Here is a 21443-nt window from a genome sequence, read left to right as displayed (position 1 = left end):
CGTCTCAAAAAAAAAAAAAAAAAAAAAAAAAAAGAAAATGAGAAACTACTAGTGTATATGCAGTTTCAAGAACTCAAAAATAAGAAACAAGGTTATCCTAGATAATCTTGGATCAAATGGAATTAAGAAGACAATTACAAACTATCTAAAGAGCAATGAAAAGGGAAATATTTTACATCAAAACTTATAAGCCACAATGAAGCTGCACTTGAAGGAACCTTAATGAAGCAGCCTCATATGTCTTCATCAAGATGAAAATTTACAGAATAAAATAACACTCCTTTAAAAAAAAAAAAAAAAAACCCGAACCAGAAAGAAACCAAAGGAAGCCAGGAAAACGAAATTAATAAAGACAAAAGCTAAAATCAATGAAATAGAAATTTAAAATGTAGACAGAATTTAAAAACTGGTCCTTGAGAAAGACAAAATAAACTTCACACAAGTTAAAAGGAGAAAAAAGAAAAGTGGGAAAACCACAATTCCAGTAGAAATTAGAAGATAGATACATAAGAGATTATTTCACATAACCCTAAGGCGCACACCATGTATGTACACACACACACACACACACACACACACACACACACCCCTGCACACACACGGCAAAGCAAAGAAAACCCAGTGGATAGAGATGCTTTCGCAGAAAAACACAACTTGCTAACACTGAATCAAAAAGAAGGGGAAAATATCAATAAATAGATCAGTCATTGGGGAAGTGACCACAACTAACAAGTTTAGCAACTTACCATTGAAAAAAGTGGAGACCACAAGGGATATAAAATTTCAGTTAGGAGAAATAAGCTCAAGAGATCTATTGTACAACATACTGACTATAGTTAATACCAAGTTACCGTATTCTTGAAAACTGCTAAGAGATTTAAGTGTTCTCACCACAAAAACTGGTAAGCTATGTGAGGTGACATATATGCCAATCAGCTCGATTTAGCCATTCTACTGTGTATACATTTTTCAAAACATGTTATACACAATATATAAAATTTTTATCAAATAAATAATTAAAAGTAGATACCCAAAAAATATAAAGACCCAATAGTTTCAGGGTAAGTTTTACATAATCTTTTAAGAATAGTTATTTCCACTGTTATTCTTTTCACAAAACTAGTGTATATTCAAGACTGATATTTAGCAAAGAGATTACTGAAAAAAGTATATAGTTGGGTGTGGCAGCTCACACCTTTAATCTTAGCACTTTGGTAGGCTGAGGTGGGCAGATCGCTTGAGCCCAGGAGTTCCAGACCAGCCTGGACTATATGGCAAAACCGTATTTCTACAAAACAATACAAAAAATTAGCCAGGCATGGTGGTGCATGCCTGTAGTCCCAGCTACTCAGGAGGCTGAGGTGAGAGGATTGCTTGAGCCCAGTGAGGCCAAGGCTGCAGTGAGCCAATATCATGCCACTGCACTCCAGTGTGGGTGACACAGTGTGACCCCATTTAAAAAAAAAAAAAAAGTATAGACGAATATTACTTAGGAAATGTAATATGAAAATTCTGTGTAAAATATCAGCAAATAGAATCCAGCAATGCCTCCAAAGTAGGACTGTTTCAGGAATGCTGTGGTGTTTCATACACATTGAGGAAATATATTAACTTTTGTCAACAACTTGGAAGAAAATCTTCATATAGCAACAGATGCTGAAAGGCATTTGATAACGTATTGTAGCTATAACTAATAAAAATCCTAAGTAAAATAGGAATAGAAAGAAAACATTTAAATTAGTAATAAAGACCGTTAAAAGCCTACAGTAAATACAATCGTAAATGGCAAAATACCAAAACTTTTTCAACTAACATCAGTTAATTATACAAGGCTATCCCAGAAATCTGCGGGAAAAACTAAAGTATGAGAATTTGCTAAGATGGCCATATTGAAGACAGATATGCAAAACCAAGAGCTTTTCTCTATTCTATTAATTCAAATTTAGAAATGGGAACTGTAACATATAATATTTAGAAATGTATTTAATAAAAAAGAGACAAACTTGTATGATAAAAATGAAATCTAAATCTGATGCAATTACAATTAGATTGCTCAAACAAGGTTTTTGTTTTTCTTTATGTTTGATTGAATTATTAAAAATAAATGTTGGTTACTAGCTTAGAAAATATATGAAAACGAAGAAGAGTGAGACTGACTTGCCTCATCAAATACCAGAATATACTATAAAGCCACTGTAATCCAATCAATATGATACAGAGACAAATTGTGGGTAGACTCGAACAGAGAAACTCCAGGAATAGATCTCAGAATATATGGTAATTTAAAGGGGGCAGACCTGTTCAACTGGAAAAGAACGAATCACTTCGTAAGTGGTTTTGATACAAACGGCTATTTGGAAGAAAATGTAAGTAGACTACTACTTCATACCAAATGCAGACATACATTCTAAAGATTAAAGGCTTAAATGTAAACCCCACCCGCCACACATACCACCTTCTCTATGAAAATTCCTGTGATTTTATCCATCAAAATGAACCTCTCCCTGCTCCTTGAACTTGCATATAGCTTTGGGGGGGGGGTATCATCTGAGGACACCATTTGAAATTTAGGAAACTGAGTAAGCTGCCTGGTTCGTCTTTTCTCAAATGCACCTGTCCAGGCAGGGAATTCAATCTACAGAGAACATCCCTGACAACTTAGCTATTCACTAACACTGCATAAGCCCCATCTTCCCCACTCCCAATCACCCACAGGTAACTCTGCTTCCTCCTCCTTAGAGGAAATGGAGGTCATCTGGTTCCAGGAGTCCCAGTCGTATCTCATTATACAGCCACCTTCTCACCTCCCCTTTCCCTGGGCTTCCCAGGCGCTATGCTGAGCCAGTTCCCCTCCTCCCCACTCACTTTTGTCCTCTGCTCTTCTGTTTATGTCTCCCTCTACTCATCCCAGGGCTGGTGGCTACTCTCCAAATTTAATCCTTATTCCTGTGCCCTTTCTATTCCCTCTCTGCAGCTAGGTCTCCATTCCCAATCCTTAATGCTCAGGATTCCCAATTTGTATTTTCAGTTTTTAACCTGTCATCCAAGTTCTAGCCTTGCGTCTATAATCATTACCTATTTCCTCTTGAACATTACCTATTTCCTTATTTCTATTAGTGGTAGTTCTGTCCTTCCAAGCATAAAATGTGAGTGTGACTTTTGACTCTTCCCCATTAATATCCAGTTAGTTTCTAAGTTCCATTCAAAATGTCTTACTGGATTACCACTGCCACCATTGTGGGAAAGCCCATGACCCCTGTTTAAATTATCCATCTAAGTCAACTCCCCTGGATTCTCTTCTGCCAGCATAACCTTTCCTCAACAACATTCTCACAAGGCCTGTCCTGGGCTCAGGGGGCTTGTGCTAGGCAGGTCTGCAGCATCCCAAATCCTCACTGCTTAGCCCAAGGTCTTAAGAAATATACCCGTCTCCCTCTCTCCCCCCTCAGCACACAGTCTTTGTACAGCTAAGGTGGGCTCTTGAACCTGAAAGGTCCAGGGCCACTGCAAATAAAAACTGCTCACTGAACATGGATCAATTAATTGAGTAATGGGTAGAAGACACTAGAAAATACAACCTTTAAAGAATGCCAATGACAAGCATTATTTAACAAAGCAACTCACCCTGATCAAACAAATATACATCGTTTTAAAGGGAGTAAGGAATGAAATATAACAGCCACAAAAAGATACTGGATCTTAACATATAATAAAATCTATCTAAAACAATAAAAAAAAAAGGTAGTGGAAATGGCAAAAGCAACAGTATCAAACTCAAGGTGTCATGGTTTCAGAGGGCAGGTGCCAATCATCTGAGTACCACCTTGACTTTTATTTACAATGCCTGGGTGTGCCATTGGACCTAAGGGTTGGGTGTAGGGAGTGCATCATTCTGAGTGGCAGAGCCTATCTCAATCCAGCTTTCATGCCACGCTACCCCACAAGGCCTCACACGGAGGCGCACAGCACTGGCTAAGCAGGGTACAGCCGACTTTAGACACAAGAGGGCTGGCACAGGACTTCCCATTTGCTTCCTTTCAGGTGCTTCCAAATCACTTTGCCTTTTAGAAGAAACAGGAAAAAGAAGTGGGAGTAAGAAGGAAGGTGATAAGGTTTGGCTGTGTCCCCACCCAAATCTCACCTCAAAATGTAACCCCCACATTGGAGGAGGGGATTACAGGAGCCCTGGTGGAAGGTGATTGGATCATGGGGGCGGTTTCCTCCCATGCTGTTCTCATGATACTGTGGGAGTTCTCACCAGATCTGATGGTTTAAAAGTGTGTGGTGGTTCCCATCCACCTTCCTCCTGCTGCTATGAGAAGACATGCCTTGCTTCCCCTTCCCCTTCCACCACCACCATTCTACATTGCCTTAAATCCCCAAATCATGGTTCCTGTTAAGCCTGTGGAACTGTGAGTCAATGTAACGTCTTTTCTTCATGAACTACTTGGTTTCAGATACTTCTTCATAGCAGTGTGAGAACAAACTAATACAGAAGGTAAGAAGGAGACATTCAAAAAGTATAGCTCTCTGCTCCAAGGAAGGTTTAACGGAAGGCAACAGTCTGTCCTTGAACGAAGTTTCCAGTATAAAGAGGCCAACTTACCTCTACTTTTTCTACTACTTGCTTCCCAAAGGAGCAAACTTTGGTGGAACAGGTGACTGTCATATTTTCAGAACTCTCGTACTGACTGGTTACACCATAAAAAGCCCCGGCATCATCTTGAATATTGCAGTTTAAATCAGCCTGTTGGAAAGGAAATGGAGGTATGGGTTATTCTTTCATCACAGGAGTCATGGCACCGAGCATTAACTTTCAGAGTAAGAGCTCCACTTGGATGAATGAAGACAGCAGCTGGCTTGGAAAGGTGATGCTCATTTAGAAACAAGTTCAATGCCCATATCATTTTTTGAAGGGGGTGCTAATTTGGACAGTCCTCTCTTGAAATGACATGCTACATGTTATCGATTTTACTTTCTTGCATTCAGTATCAGAATACTACTACCTTGCAATAACAGATCCACAAGGTCTCTGAAGTATGCACAGAAAGCAGGTGTCAATTGGATTCATATTCACTCATCTTCAGAGATTTAAAAAAAAAAAAAAAAAAAAAACAAGAGACTGGGGCCGGGCGTGGTGGCTCAAGCCTGTAATCCCAGCACTTTGGGAGGCCAAGGCGGGTGGATCACGAGGTCAAGAGATCGAGACCGTCCTGGTCAACATGGTGAAACCCCGTCTCTACTAAAAATACAAAACATTAGCTGGGCATGGTGGCGCGTGCCTGTAATCCCATCTACTCAGGAGGCTGAGGCAGGGGAATTGCCTGAACCCAGGAGGCGGAGGTTGTGGTGAGCCGAGATCGTGCCATTGCACTCCAGCCTGGGTTACAGGAGCAAAACTCTGTCTCAAAAAAAAAAAAGAGAGACTGCAGCTGACTAGCATTTGTCTCTCTCACACTCACACACACACACTTTATTAAAAATTAGAGTATCTGGAGGGGAAATGGTTCCTATTAAAGACTGGCTTACAAAGATGTTAAATAATGAACATAAGTTGCCATTCATTTAACACATTTTATTAAGTACCTACTACGAGAGGTTCATGCTAAACAATGTACAGGTCTTGGTTACAACTAATATGGAAGATAAATAAAATAACTATAATTCAGATAGAAAATAAGTACCATGTAAAAGATACTTAGAGTTCCAGCAATAGAAGGCATGACTTTCCACCGGAGGTCTCAGTTCAGGAATGATTTAGATTGGCACACGCAGGGAAGGCTGGGGGTACAGTGCAGGCAAAGGCCAGGAGCGCTGCATTCTAGCTTCTGTGCACGGACTAAGGACCTTAGACTGGGAGTTTGGAAGTGCAACTAGGGTATACGTTATGCGGGGCTAAACAGGGGTATAGATTATTTTCTGTAGGACATGGAGACGCCTTCAGAGCTTGAGTGCTAAGGAAGTGATGTGATTAGTACTGTTTCAGAGAGAAATGTCTTCAGCAGGATGCAATGTCCACTGGAGAAACTGGCTACTGCAGTGTTTGGATCACTGCTGTGGTCTGAATGTGCCCCCTAAATACATACACTGGAAACTTAATCCCCAGTGCAACAGTGTTAGGAGGTGGGGCCTACTGGAAGGGGCTTAGGTGTAGAGCCTCTGTCCTTGCATATGGGTTAATGCTGCTATAAATAGGGCTTCCAGGAGTAAGTTGGCTCTCTCTGGCCCTTCATCTGCCTTCCACCAGATGCGGCGTCCTTGATCTTGGACTTCCCAGTGTCTAGAAATGTGAGAAAGAAATTTCTGTTCTTTATGAATTACCCAGGCTGTGGCATTCTGTTGTAGCAGCACAAAACAGACCAAGATGGCCACAGAGTAAGAGTTTCCTTCCCTCAAATATCTACCAACGCCCTGCTCCACATCAGGCATGGTGTTCAGAGCTGGAGATAAGAACGAGCAAAAGCTGAGCCAGGGCCTGCTCTCCTGAGGCTTACGATTAAATGAGGAGCATAGCACACAGAGCTAAGCACCAGGGAGAGAGGTACAGGGAGATACGAGCACAATCTGTGGGGAGTGGGTCTCCAAGGTCAGGGGCGCTTCTGATGATGATGCAGTTCAGATCCCAAGAAAGATGAGGCTTAGGCAAGAAGGAACATTCCATGAGAGAACAGGGTGCTCAAAGGGCACACAGCCAGAAAGAAGGGACTACAGAAAGAGCGCGAGAGAGAGGATGGAAGGAAAGCTGGGGAGGTGGGAAGGCTTGTGTCTCATATCCTGAGACCAAAGCGGACAGTGAGCAGACAGGCCTGAAACAGTGACAGGGCACAGTCAGCTCTACATTCAAAAGGCACCTCTGACCACAGCTCGGAGAAGACTCCAGGAGAGAGCAGGAGAATGTATACATATACCAGGGGCCATTATAGCAGTTCGAGCAACAGATGATAAAATGTGGGCTGCTATGGTGGCTGCTGAAGCAGAGGTGCATGGATCTCACACTCAAATGAGATTTTATATTTTGTGAGGTTTGGTTTTTTTTCCTTGAGACAGGGTCGGGCTCTGTCACTTAGGCTGGAGTGCAGTGGTGTGAGGCTCACTGTAACCTCCGCCTCCCAGGTTCAATAGATTCTCATGCCTCAGCCTCCCAAGTAGCTGAGATTACAGACATGTCCCACCACGTCCAACTAATTTTTGAATTTCTAGTAGTGACAGAGTTATGCAATGGTGCCCAGGCTGGTCTCGAACTCCTGTGAGTTCGAGACCAGATCACTCAAGTGATCAGCCCGCCTCAGCCACTCTCAGTGCTGAGATTACAGGTGTGAGGCACCAAATTGCACCAAATTTGGCAGATTCTGACTGGCTAATTTTTGTATCTTGACAGGCAGTAACCACTAAGACGAGTCATCTTATCCTTTAAAATAAATACCTGCATTTAAGTATCTTTCCTCAATTGGTCATTAGGAAAATGTCCATCTCCTTAGGCAAAACCTCCTATTTTCTGCCTACAAACAGAGAGAACCATGTACTCCATGTTCCCCTTTTCACCTTATGTGCCAAAAATTCAAAGCTAAAATCAAAGTTCAACTACAGTAATTAACTTGCCCCAGGTGCTTCTAATAGCTACTGGCAGTCAGGGTACAGTTCCTTTTACTGGTTTCCAATCTGCTTTAACTTGTACTTAGCCAGTTTTACGTTACCCATAAACGTAGTGAGTTTTCTCATATTCTGCTTTTTGGATTTTATGGGGTATAGATCATAAATAAATACAAATACCCAGGTGTGCATTTTTCTCACATTCAAAGGTTTAACATTTGGCTCCACAAAAGAGCAGCTCAGCAGGAAATCAAGCCTGTCTTTCCCTAACCGAGATCGACATCTGAGCTCCCAAGGCTGATGAGGCTCCTGGGTCTAACTGAGCTCCAACCTCCAAGGGCAAAGGGCTACCATATACCCCAGGCACACAGGGGCTCCGAACACTGGAATTCCCACTGAGCCTTCCACATGGTGGTCTTACCTTCCAGAACTGCCGCTGCCTTGCTTTGCTGCCACCTTAGAATACTTTGCTGTGAACAGCAGCTCAGCTGCTTTATGGTGGCGGGATTAATGCTCTATTATGATGCAGCTTGTGCCAAAACGTTCCATCATTTTTTTTTTTTTAAGTAAAAACATGCATGTGGTAAATAGAGGGAGGAAAAATAAAACTGTAAAAAAGGCACGGACCCCCAAATTTGTCAACCTCCCGAAAGGTAACCAGCATTATCCATTTCTCGTGTCCTGTCAGAGATATTTAGCACTTAAATATTCAAGCACATACATTCCTTTTTCACACGAATAGTAGCATATTATATTAACTTTTCTAAAAATTATACACACACACACACACACACACATGCACACACCCCTTAAAACTTATATAGTACTAATATGGAATTTCAGTATTATAAAGTACAGGCATTTAAAATAATGAATAGCCACACTTTACACTGGCTGCATATTGTTCTATGGCACAGATATGTGGTAATTTTTCTTTTTTTGAGATGGAGACTTACTCTGCCACTCGGGCTGGAGTGCAGTGGTGTAATCTCAGCTCACTGCTACTTCCGCCTCCTGGGTTCAAGCAATTCTCCTGCGTCAGCCTCCTGAGTATCTACGATTACAGGCATCTGCCACCACGCCTGGCTAATTTTTGTATTTTTAGTAGAGACAGGGTTTCACCATCTTGGCCAGGCTGGTCCTGAACTCCTGACCTCATGATCCACCCACCTTGGCCTCCCAAAGTGCTGGGATAATAGGTGTGAGCCACCATCCCAGGCCAATACGCCATAATTTAAAACACGCTCTACTGGTGAATATTTAGGGTGCTTTCCAATGATGCTGCAATAAGTTTTTGTTGAGAAGAAAAGTTGCAGAAGTTATTTTTATTTTTCTTTCAACTTTAAATTTCCAGCTTTGAAAGGGAGTATTCATGTGTTATGAATATATTGTAAGCTAACATTATACTAGTTGATTTTGATGTAATCAAGTTGTTCTGAAAGACTATTAAATAATCAAATACAGTCCAGCAAGCTGGGTGTGGTGGCACACCTGTAGTCCCAGTTACTCACGACGCTGAGGCAAGAGGCTCATTTAAGCCCAGGAGTTTGAGACCAGCCTGGGCAACATAGCAAGAGCCTATCTCTAAGCAAGGGGGAGGCGGGCGTCTACTGGTTTCGGTATATAGAGTGGAATGTGGAAGGGACCAAAGTGAAATAAGCAATTGTGTGTGGAGGGCAGGGGGTCACTGAGAGAGTAAATAGATTGTTTTTAAAATGCTGAGTATGTTCACAAGTGTTATGCTTCTGTCTGTAAGAGGGTCCATGCTTAAGTGACACTGGTGAAAGCAACTGTCCCACAGCAGTGGCACTCCCAGCAGATCTGACACATTTAGGACCCCCTTCCTTTATGTGACAAAATGACTTTCAATAGTAACCAACACTCTATCTTAGTTATTTAAAACTTTAAACATAAAAATTCCAAAAGCAGAAACAGAGAATGAAGGAATGGGAAAAAAGTTGTTTCCTCATCTTCATCATCATTCTGCTACTGCTGCTCACTGGCAAATCTATTTAACCACTGGAACAAGTAGCACCATGGGGACTGTGGACTCAGACTGCACCTGAAATGAGTCCGAGGCTGAGTCCACAGGTGTTACTAATGGAGAAGTAATACAATGGAGAATGTGCATGCTAATTTGAAGCATATAATTGTTTTATATATAAAATAAAAATTCAATATTATATATGTTATAAATGTGTGTGTGTGTGTATATATGAATAAAATAAAAATTCTGCTAGGCAAGCCGGGCGCGGTGGCTCAAGCCTGTAATCCCAGCACTTTGGGAGGCTGAGGCGGGTGGATAATGAGGTCAAGAGATCGAGACCATCCTGGTCAACATGGTGAAACCCCGTCTCTACTAAAAATACAAAAAAAAAAAAAAAAAAACTAGCTGGGCGTGGTGGCACGTGCCTGTAATCCCAGCTACTAGGGAGGCTGAGGCAGGAGAATTGCCTGAACCCAGGAGGCGGAGGTTGCGGTGAGCCGAGATCGTGCCATTGCACTCCAGCCTGGGTAAGAAGAGTGAAACTCCGTCTCAAAAAAAAAAAAAAAAAATTCTGCTAGGCACAATGGTTCACACCTGTAATCCTAGCACTTTCAGAGGTCGAGGCAGGGGGATCGCTTGAGTCCAGGGGTTCCAGACCAGCCTGGGCAACATAGGGAGAGTCCATCCCTACAAATATATATATTTTTTAATTAGCTGGATGTGGGGATCTGTAGTCCCAGCTACTTGGGAGGCTGAAGTAGGAAGCTTCCTTGAGCCCAGGAGTTTAAGGCTGCAGTGAGCCATGATTTGTGCCACTATACTCCAGCCTGGGCAACAGAACTAGATGCTGTCTCAAAAAAAAAAAACCAATTAATTTAAAAAAATAAAAATTCAACACTAACTTCATCAATTATTTAGAACTTAGGCCAACAAAGGAGGTGTTGTAAGTTAATGTGATAATAATAAAAAGAAAATGGATTTTTAAAGACGGTTTTGCCATTGTGTGTAAATTCCCTACAGCCAAGCAACGTCCTTATTGCCTGCAGCTGGGGCAGACCATTCCCACCACCTCAGCATCTACCATTCTCTCTTAGAACTCACCAACTTTAATATAGCTTTTATTTGGGATGGATGATCTGTAGTTACAATGATAAAATTATTCAAAACAAAGATACTAAAGAATACCCAACCTACCCTCAGAAACCATCCCAACAAATTATAAGTTTTAAAGTTGTCAAAGTTAACATTTTTATATAAAATTAAAATATACAGTCAGAGAAGTACACAAATTGGAAGTTTACAGCCTAATTCTCCTCAAGTGAATCAGTACACAGATGAAGAAATGGAAGTCCCTCCCTCCCCCAAATATCCTTCCTTCCAGACACAATCACCCACACACCTTGCCAGCATAACCATGATCCTAAAACATTACACGTTTTTTTGGTCTGATTTTTGAACTTTAAGCAAGTGGAACTAAACAGTGTTTACTCTTGTGTTTAGTTTTGTTCACTCAGCATTTCATTTTTAAGATTCAACCACGTTGTCCTATATAATTCATTCATCCTCATTACTGTAGAATATTCCATTGAATGAAAAATGCCATGATCCGTAGGTTTCCAAATGGATCTATTATGACGAGTACTACTATGAACATTCTTGGATATGCTTTTGATGAACATATGGATGCGTTTCTGTCGGGTTTTCCTAGGAGTGCAATTGCTCGGTCATAGCATCTATGTGCATTTTATCCTTCACTGAGGTAAGAGGTAAGGAGAAACAGTTTGAGAAAATTCTATATTTAACTATTAATGTAAATTTAAGAGATCAGATTTTAAAAGATTTCCCAACTAGCAGTAAATAACCAATTTGCTATTACAACTGCTTTTCAATTACCCCTGGACATGGAACATAATTATGTAGCTATCCAACCATATCATAGATACTCTTCAGGAATTTTCTAGAAGTATCGATGTAAAAGATAATAATCTGTCAGCTGATAGTGTTATGGCTATTCCAGAAAGAAATGCAGTCGCTGAACTGCCATGAAGCAAAGGTAGTATCAAAGAAAGAATGCTAGCATTAAGTCAACAACAAAGGAGGCAAACTCTAATTTAGAGTCCGAGATTTGCAGAGTTCATTATCTACCCTACTGACACGTTCCCCTCCCAACTGAAAACTCCAGGTGGAAAACAAACCCATTTCATGCAGTTCTGAAGGCAAGAAAATGAGTTTATAAAAACGTACACTATCAGAGATACACACACTTTCTGCCTAATCAACTTTTACCTAATCACAGGATATTTTCTAAAAATAAATAAATACAAAAATCCAAGAAACAGTTGAAACTGGTAGAACTTATCACTCCAATAAATTCCAACGTCAAACAATATCCCACCTTGGAAGGCTGCTCATGGGCCAGGTTCTGCAATGTTAAAAAACAACCCTTAGGGCCGGGCATGGGCCTGTAATCGCAGCACAATGACATGACAGACAAAAACATGCTGAGCAAACAAACAATACTTTTCTGTTCCAGGGCCAACTGAGATCTTTGGGAGGCAGAGGCAGGCAGATCACCTGAGGTCAGGAGTTTGAGACCAGCCTGACCAACATGGAGAAACCCTGTCTCTACTAAAAATACAAAATTAGCTGGGCATGGTGGTGCATGCCTGTAATCTCAGCTATTCGGGAGGCCAAGGCAGGAGAATCGCTTCAACCCAAGAGACGGAGGTTGTGGCCAGCCGAGATCGTGCCATTGCACTCCAGCCTGGCCAACAAGAGTAAAACTCCATCTCAACAAAAAAAAACACAAAAAACAAAACACTTAGAAATATGGCTTGGGAAGGTAAGTCCAGGGAAATTAGCCCTTCTAAGAAATCTTCTCCCTGTTTGCTCAAGAAACAGAGACCCTAAACTCTAAGCTGAAACTTAGTTCAGAGGTTAACTCTCTCCTACCTCTAAAGGCAGAATCCTTTGTGCTGCATCCCAACCTGCACTGCCTTAAAGCTAAATTAAAGCTAAATACTTTCAGACACAGGAAAATCACTACCTCAATAATGCTGCTGGGCTGGGCATGGTGGCCACTTAAGGCCAGGAGTTTGAGGTCAGCCTGGGCAACATAGCAAGACCCCATCTCTATTTATAAATGTATTTAATAATTTATTATTATAAGATCCCATCTCTATTTATAAATACATTTAATAATTTATAAGACCCCATCTCTATTTATAAATAAATTTGCTAGGCAATTTTAACTGTTAGTTCTTTTTCCTGTTATATTAATTTTTTCTGCTACTGTAACAAATTATCACAAATTTACTGGCTTAAAACAAGACTTTTATATTCCTGTAGGTCAGAAATTTAATTCCATTCTCAACAGGCTAAGATCAAGGAACTGGAATGGATGCACTCCCTACTAGACAGAGACTCTGAAGAGGGTTCTGTTTCCTTGCCTCTTTCAGCTTCTGAGACCACCCACATTTCTTGTCCTGGAGCCCCTTACTCCATTTTCGAAGCCAGAAACACCAGCAGAATCCTTCTCACGATGCCGGCTGCCATCTCTCTGGATGTCTTCTTTTGTCTCCCTCTTCTCCTTTTAAGGGATCTTGGGGCCATGCCATGCTCACTTAGATAATCCAAGATACTCTATCTGCTGATTAACAACTTTTAATTCCCCTTTGCCATATAATGTACCATTATCAACAGATACCATGGCTACAGAGGAGGCACCTCTAGGGATCCATGATTCTGCCTATCACACCTGTTAAGCTGAAATAAGCTCCTCTGTAATTTCCATCCAGAAGGTACCACAGACCTAAGAAGACGTCTGTAAGACAATTCTGCAATTCTCTTTCCTTTCCTCCTTAACGTCACCATTCCTCTCCTCCTCCTCACCCACATGGTTCTTCAGGTTCCGTTTGCTTCCCAAGATTCCAGTTGCATATTTACTTTTGTTAAAACTATCTGGAGTTCAGACCTCCATTCACCCCATCCAGTCCGACACTGGTCCAGGCATGTGTGAATGCTGCCTCTCATCTGCCGTCTCACCTCAGACACTGGACTGACAGCACAGGCGGCAGAAGCGAAGGATTTGGAATCACTTTTTGGGTCTCACTTTTCTCATCTTTACCCACAGAGAAGATGACCTGTTTCCAAAGGTCACGGTGGTAACATGAGGAGATAATGCATATGAAATTCATCTGTAATCTATAATGTACTACACAGACTACAGCCATTAACAATACCTATAATCACTCCTGTTACCTTGTCAATTTGAAATATTGACCACAACAGAGATGAAGACAGAGCCTCAAGTCATATCTAGACACCTTTCCTCAACGAGATGAGAGTTTGTAACCAATAAATACAACAGACTGTCACCATGGAGCCAGTCCTGGCCCCAACCCACATTTGTCAGGTGTGTGACACAGATGCAACATTGGCTTTTTCCAAACAGAAAAGTTAGGACTTTTTCAGATTTGTGTTTATGACAGGTCTTATGTATTGAGTGTAACAGCTTAAACAGGTACAAAATGATCACCTTTCCCACAAAGACAGAATTAGACACGTTACAGAATTCTTTCCGGAAATTTAACAAAAAGGCCATCGTTAACACATGTGTTGTGTGAATTAAAGACTTTAAGAGGTCTACGTATTTGTGGGCAAGTCCCGAAAAACAACAAAAAGCAGAAGCAGAAACAGGTTTCAATGATGGGCAGAGGAAGCGAACAGCAACAGAAAAGAAAATGCACCCCATCGAAAGTTTCCAAATTCTTCCCCAAATCATCCTTCTCTTACACTCATTACTTTCACAACTGAAACAGTTTAAGTCCCCAGACAAGAGTCTAGATTGGTTTTTCCTCTATTACCTTGTACTCAGTAAGCCCATTTATTCATGAATTTGCTCTTTCCTCCCCGAGACAGAGTCTCACTTTGCTGCCTGCTGCCCAGGCTGGAGTGCAGTGGCACAATGTAACTTCTGCCTTCTGGGTTCAAGCGATTCTCCTGCCTCAGCCACCCAAGTAGCCGGGATTACAGATGCGTGCCACCCACTCATTTCTGTATTTTTTAGTAGAGATGGGGTTTCACTATGTTGGCCAGGCTGGTCTCAAACTCCTGACATCAAGTGATCCGCCTGCCTCGGCCTCCCAAAGTGCTGGGATTATAAGCGTGAGCCACCGCCCAGCCATCCTGGATCTGTTCGGTTTAATTTCATGTTTTTGTCTTTTGGGGGTACATATTAAAAATGCAACAGTTTCCACCCAAGTATGTGGGATGTAAAGTCATTGGAGGTGGGTTCTAGGCCAGGGGACAAAGTGGATCATCTCTGCAAAACCTCCATCCCCTGGAGACCTGGCTGTAGGGGCAGAAGGATCAGGAAGTGAAGGCTACTCTTGCCCAGTAAAGAATGGGAGTGAGCAGCTCACTCAGCAGCAACATTTAGGCCGATGACAACTACTTATTACCAGCTTCACTGGGGAAGAGCCTGCTGGAACAAAGGCAAGCAGATCACCTCTAAGGAGGGAGGCAGGAGGCGAGAGGGGAAGGGGAGGTGGGCGGCGGCAGACAGCAGGGGTGCAGGGTCAGAAGCAGGCTGGGGACCTTTCCTTCCTATCCAGAGGGCTTGTAAGAGCTGGGGAGAATGACGTGGTTACAAAAATGAAAACATCAAGAGGACTGTCCCTAACCAGAGACAGTGTAATAGGCACTGATGGCTGCAACAAGACGCTGGCATTTTAAACCACTTTGAACCTCTCCTCTTCATCCTCTCTGAGCAATGATCAAAGGACAAAGATTTCAAATTGTGAAGCAATTTTTTCCAATGGTAGCATCTGGCTCCTTGGCGGGCGGTGCTGGGAACTGGGCCCTGTGGTGGGCGGCCATCCAGGCCTGCCACATGGTGAGGCTCAGCCAGGCAGGGCACACAGCGCGGCCTTGCAGCTGCTCCCACGGGCACCAAAGGACTATCGCTCTGCAATAAGCCTGGAGCTGTGGGGCAAAAATGCTCCTAGAGGCAGCATTGCCACGCGGGGGTGGGGGGGAGGTCTGGAGAAAGCTGGCTGCTCTCAAACGCTCCTTGCCCGTCTCATTTGCATGCATCTGCATCCTGGTTAAGACCCTTGAAGACAGTCCTACTGACATTCAGAGGCTTGGGGTGGGTGGTGGGGAGCTGGGCCAGCGTGAGACAGCTCCTCAGCAAGGAAACCTGCATTTAGGGGAGTGAAAGAGCTGCCCTCAGAAAAAAAGTGTCTTTGAGTGTGTTCCCTTCGGTCCTACACCCTGCCTAACCCAATGATGGGACAGCAGCTGTAGCCAGGCTGCCACAGCTGTTTTAAATAATAATAATAGGAATAAACTCAGCCAAGGCTCTTCAAGTTACTTCCCGCTAATTATGGCATATATTTACATCTACAAAATAGAAGATTTTTAAAAACATCACCAAGGGCCCCTTTATTGTGCAGATTGGCACCCCATTTGAATTTCATAAACATTTAGTACTTCAAAGACTCTTAAAAGCTTGCTCTAATTACGATACGCACTGGTTGAAAGGCTGCCTGTCTACACTGCAAATTCCTACAAATACCAGCATTCATTTTTTCAAAAATTCAATTAATAACAGCCGCACAACTTCAGGTGACCGCCAGTGGCAACTTCACATTGAGCCTGGGATGAAAGAGTCGGGGTCTCAGCCCCTACTACAAAGCAGCTGCATGGGCCAGTTCTTTCCAATAGAGGCAAGTAATGAGTTCTGGGTGCCCAACTGAGCTGGCCCCACACCCTTCTCATTCATCAGGTGTGTGAACACTGGCCCAGAGACCACCTTTCCCAGGAAACAGGACCTTTTTATGGTTTCAAGGTTTTGTACATGAAAAGTTTTTCATACAACAATAACCCCAAACCAATGGTATTAAGTGAACTAACAAGTGCAGAGCTGCTGGACAGAACGGGGAACGCAGTTAACTTGCATCTCAAAAGAAAAGCAAATACTTTTTCAGTACACATGAATATATATGCCAAATACAGCATAGGACATGCACACCAAAAAAGTATTCACTGTTTATTCGAAATGCAAATTTAAATGGGCAACCTGCTAAATCTGACAACTCTACTATCAAGAAACCATTACCACAAAGACTAAAAATGGAGACTTACCCTCAAATTCTCATTGCTGTAAAGGGCATCATATGTCCAAGATACTTTAAGTAGGGAAAATGAAGTTGCAGGAAACACTTGGAGCATAATTCTCTTTTTAGCAAAAAATGTCTATGTATGTTTGCAGATACATATTTAAAAGTCTGGAAGAATACATTACAAATTTGGGGATCTGGCTGACTATAGATATGTAGGTATGTGAGGAGAATCTCACTTTTTATTCTCTATTCAAGTGCTCAAACTATTCATAACAAACCTACATTACTTTTTTAATTTAAAAAGTAAATTAAGACTGGGCACAGTGACTCATGTTTATAAATCCCAGCACTTTGGGAGGCTAAGGTGGGCAGATCACAAGGTCAGGAGTTCGAGACCAGCCTGGCCAACGCACTGAAACCCCACCTCTACTGAATATACAAAGATTAACTGGGCATGGTAGTAATCCCAGCTACTCAAGAGACTGAGGCAGGAGAATTGCTTGAACCTGGCAGGTGGAGGTTGCAGTGAGCCGAGGTCGCGCCATTGCACTCCAGCCTGGGCAACAGAGCTAGACTCCATCTCCCCCCCTCAAAAAAAAGGAAATTAAAATGGGGTGGACTGGTGGGTAGGAGGTACCCTGGATCTTCACCTGCACATGGAGGGGGATCTCTCACACTACCAAGGGCCTAGGTTCAGTTTTAAGGAACTTACCAAACTCAGAACAGGGAGAGCTGATTTGAGATCCCTGAAGTGTGCAGTTAATCCACCTATGCCTTGCAAAATTGGGTCTGAAAAGATGCAGCCACCCTGACTGTGCCACATCAATTCTTTCCTTCTCAGGTTTTTCTTGAGGTGAAATGATAACAGTGACAGCATGAATGAAGCTAATCGTGGCAGCAGCTCAGGAGGGATGGTGGCTTAGCATTTCAATATGTATTCACAGAAGGAAGCAGAATTAAATGGCCCCAGAAGGAAGAGACAGACCCCTGACCTGGGCTTTATTAACAACCACAGAGCCGAAGGACCCAGGACAGAAAGCCTTTTAGGAATAGCTGTTGGAATGGATTCTTCCATGAGGTCAAGGCAACTTCCAATGCAAGAGATTCTGCCTGGAAGCCTTGAAAACTTAAGAGTTGAAAGTTAAAAAAAGAAGCATCTTAAAAGTTGAAAGTCAAAAAAAAGAAGTATCTGTGATGTGAAAGAAAAGGATGGGTGAAAAAGCTTTTGTGCTGATTTTCCAAGCTATCCTGTCCTGTGAAATCCATGATTTCATTCCTATCATGTTTTAGGCTTTCAGAGGATTCGGGAACAGTCTTTTAAAGTGAATGCCCCTGTGACCAGTGTTTCCACCCACATCTCTCCCTGTTCTGAGTTTGGTAAGCCCCAGTGGCCATGGGGACCTCTCACCACCTCTCAATAGGATTCCCTGTCTGTACATAGTATCCACTGCTCTGAAAACTCCTTCTCACTCTCCTTCCACGGACCAAATCCTATCAACATTCTGTTTAAATGCCATCTCTGTGTGAGCCCTTCCAGAATGTTCTCAGGCAAAACAGGTTCCCACTTCTGTGCTTCCACAGCAACTTCTGCCCACTTCCACCAAAGCCCCTCCCCCTTGGTGCTGTCATTGACCTGCCCACATACCTGCCAGTGTCTGCCATCCCTCACCAGACCCTGAGGCCTGCAAGTCAAAACCTCTTGTAATGTCTGCTTCCAGTTTTCTAGAAGCAAAGTTGAGACTGGAAAACGTTTGCTGAACGACTTTCTAGCAACGAGATGGCCCAGAAAAGCTTTCGACTGAGTCTCTTGAGGTCTCCTCCTCTTCCTCCAAATTCCTTGCAGATGATTCCTCAACAATCTCTCAGTTGGTGATGTGAGCTGGCAATGTGGCAGAGTGCCCAATGCATAGCAACATCTTTAGGACTGTTTACTGATTAAAATAAAATAACTCTCCAGCTAACTTTAAAAAAAAAAAAAACTTGAAAATCTATTATATACGTTGCAGCACCAAACAAAGGCCACAGATATGGTACGCTCCCTTGGGAAGGCCTACAAATAAGTTTGGCATCTAGGGTTTGGGAACCAGGAAGGAACAATCCTAGGCAGCCGTCAGCACAGAAAGTGCTCACAAGCTCCAGATATTTTTCTTATGAAAACAAACCAAAATGGATGGATGTACAAATTTACTGATTCCCCTATTCCTGTGCTTACAATAGCAGGGCCTGCCTATCAAGAGATCATCTTTTAAAAATAGACTCATATAACCACAGTCTACTTAAAAGTTAACATGTAATAGCCCCCAAGTACCTCTGGATATGGTGATATTTCTCATTAATCTTTCTTCCACTTAAATAATTTCATCACTTAATATTGTTCAGTTAACTTTAAAACTTAACACATTTTGAGATGAGACAGAAGTAGAGAGAAACGGAAAACTTAATTGAGCTGAAAAACCCTTCCTTCCTGATAGCAGTTCAAAACATGTGGAAAGCAAATGATTTCATATTGTTAACTCCCTCTTCCATGAATAGCAACAGGATGGTTGGTTCCAAATGACAGACTCAGGTCTACAATTCCAACCTAAACCATGCAGAATCCAAATAGAAACAGGCTGAGACTCCAGTGGGGGTGGGGTCTGTTCTGCTGGGTTACTGTGCACCCGGTTTCTTCTCTTTAAATAAAACCTAATTGTTTTATGTAGAGTGACTGCCATTTTGCTGAACAAATGTGATTTCATTTCTACCAAGACAAAAGCATCTTCTAAAGGCTGTCCTCTTTCCAGGTAACTTGTTTGCCTTTTGTGTTTTATAAAATCTTCTCACATCTGTTGTGGTTAGTAAAAGTAACCTTGCTTTTGCTTTCTTTAAAAATAATAGGTTAAGAAAGTAAATTGGCTCATGCCTGTAAACCCAGCACTTTGGGAGGCTGAGGTGGGTGATCACCTGAGGTCAGGAATTTGAGACTAGCCTGGCCAACATGGCAAAACTCCGTCTCTACTAAAAATACAAAAATTAGCTGGGCATAGTGGCAGGCACCTGTAATCCCGGTTATTTGGGATGCTGAGGCAGAAGAATCACTTGAACCCCGGCAGCAGAGGTTGCAGTGAGCCAAGACTGCACCACTGCACTCTACCCAGGGAAACAGAGCAAGACTCCATGTCAAAAAAGAAAATAAATTAATTAAATAACTATGTATACAGTATTGTTTACACTGAATGAAAATTCCAAGAATTTTAAAAATGCAAAACATTTTTAATAAGTATAGGATAACATATTCTTGGTTTCTAAGATATAACTGATTAATGATTAGAGAGAAAGTAGAAATATTAAATGTATATTGAAAAATTTGTTACAACCTGGCAACATGATAAAAATTCATACAATCTCACTTTCATATTACTTTCTTCTTTATTATTCCAATCAAAGTTTAAGACTAAGCCTTTATCATAGTCTTAAATAAATATTATTATATTTATTATATAAATATAAATAAATAAAATATTTATAAATATATATAAAATATATATAAATATATAAATATTATTATCAATAGTTTTGGGTTGTAATGTTTATGAATAGCATGCTAAAGCATATAGCTTTCTTTAAACCAGTGTTTCTAATCTTGACACTCTTGAGCATTATTAGGACAGATAACAGAATTCTGAGGCCACTTCAAGGATATTAGTCTCAACTGCATGTCTTATTTGGTTAATTCCATAATTTTATTTCCTTAAGTAAACTTCATATAGCTAGAAATTAACTGCTTTTGACAGTCAGCCGTGAGATACACTTGGGTTTTTGTCCTTCAAGATGCATGACTGAATCATACTCACATCTTCTAGCTCTGGGAATTCAATCTACGATCAACTCCCAAGGCTGCTGACATTTTCTTACATTAATTGCACTGTCTGCCACGTCACTGGCAATCCATCTGCCTGAATCTCAATGCTGCAATGAAGCACAGCTTCACCCACTTGTGGGTGGACATCCTTCTTTCTTAAGAGCCTACACAGCACCTGATCATGTTTTATAAGGAAAAAAGTATGATTATCTGCTAGTGGCAAGTGCTTGCCTCGTTTTTAACAAATCTGGCTCCAAAACTCCTCTTGAACCATAATAACAATTTCAATGCCGCATCACTGTGTACTTTCCTGAGACGTTTTAATTAGGGATTCAAATTTAGCTAAAATTCAACTGCTATGGTACTATAAAGTGCAAATAACTCAATTACAGTGTCCAGGGAATGGCAAGATGTCTTCTACACTGGGCAGGGTCAGGTGGTAATAACCAATCATAACCTATTCCTCTGCTTAGGGGTGGACAAGATGCTTTTTAAAAAAATTTTTTTTTACTTTAAGTTCTGGAATACACGTAGAGAACGTGCAGGTTTGTTACATAGGTATTCATGTGCCATGGTGGTTTGCTGCACCTACTGACCCACCCTCTAAGTTCCCTCCCCTCACCCCCCAGACGCCAACAGGCCCTGGTATATGCCCCTCCCTGTGTCCATGTGTTCTCATTGCTCAACTCCCACTTATAAGTGAGAACATGTGGTATCTGGTTTTCTATTCCTGTGTTGGTCTGCTGAGGATGACGGCTTCCAGCTCCATCTATGTCCTGTCTTTTTCCTTTTTATGTGGCAAGGTGCACTGGACATCAACGGATAGAAGTAACCAATTTTAAAACTGTTGAAATGGGAACAAATCCATGACTTAAAACTGAAGAAATATGGTATTTCA

The 21443-nt window shown here is 41.7% G+C and overlaps 1 protein-coding gene across 14 annotated transcripts in view; it reads right to left on the bottom strand.

The window, feature by feature from the left end:
* Positions 1–21443, bottom strand: part of TEAD1 (TEA domain transcription factor 1) — a 276947-nt gene that overhangs the window by 14301 nt on the left and 241203 nt on the right. For all 14 annotated transcript variants that reach the window (XM_039470826.2, XM_074401102.1, XM_039470827.2 and 11 more), the window contains one exon: positions 4607–4747. In XM_039470826.2, coding sequence (XP_039326760.1) covers positions 4607–4747 — 141 coding nt within the window. The remainder of the gene's footprint in view (positions 1–4606; positions 4748–21443) is intronic.

This window comes from Saimiri boliviensis, chromosome 6 (assembly GCF_048565385.1).
Source record: "Saimiri boliviensis isolate mSaiBol1 chromosome 6, mSaiBol1.pri, whole genome shotgun sequence".
NCBI lineage: Eukaryota > Metazoa > Chordata > Mammalia > Primates > Cebidae > Saimiri > Saimiri boliviensis.
The sequence above is the reverse complement of the archived record's forward strand: the minus strand, read 5'-3'. Positions and strand labels throughout refer to the sequence as shown.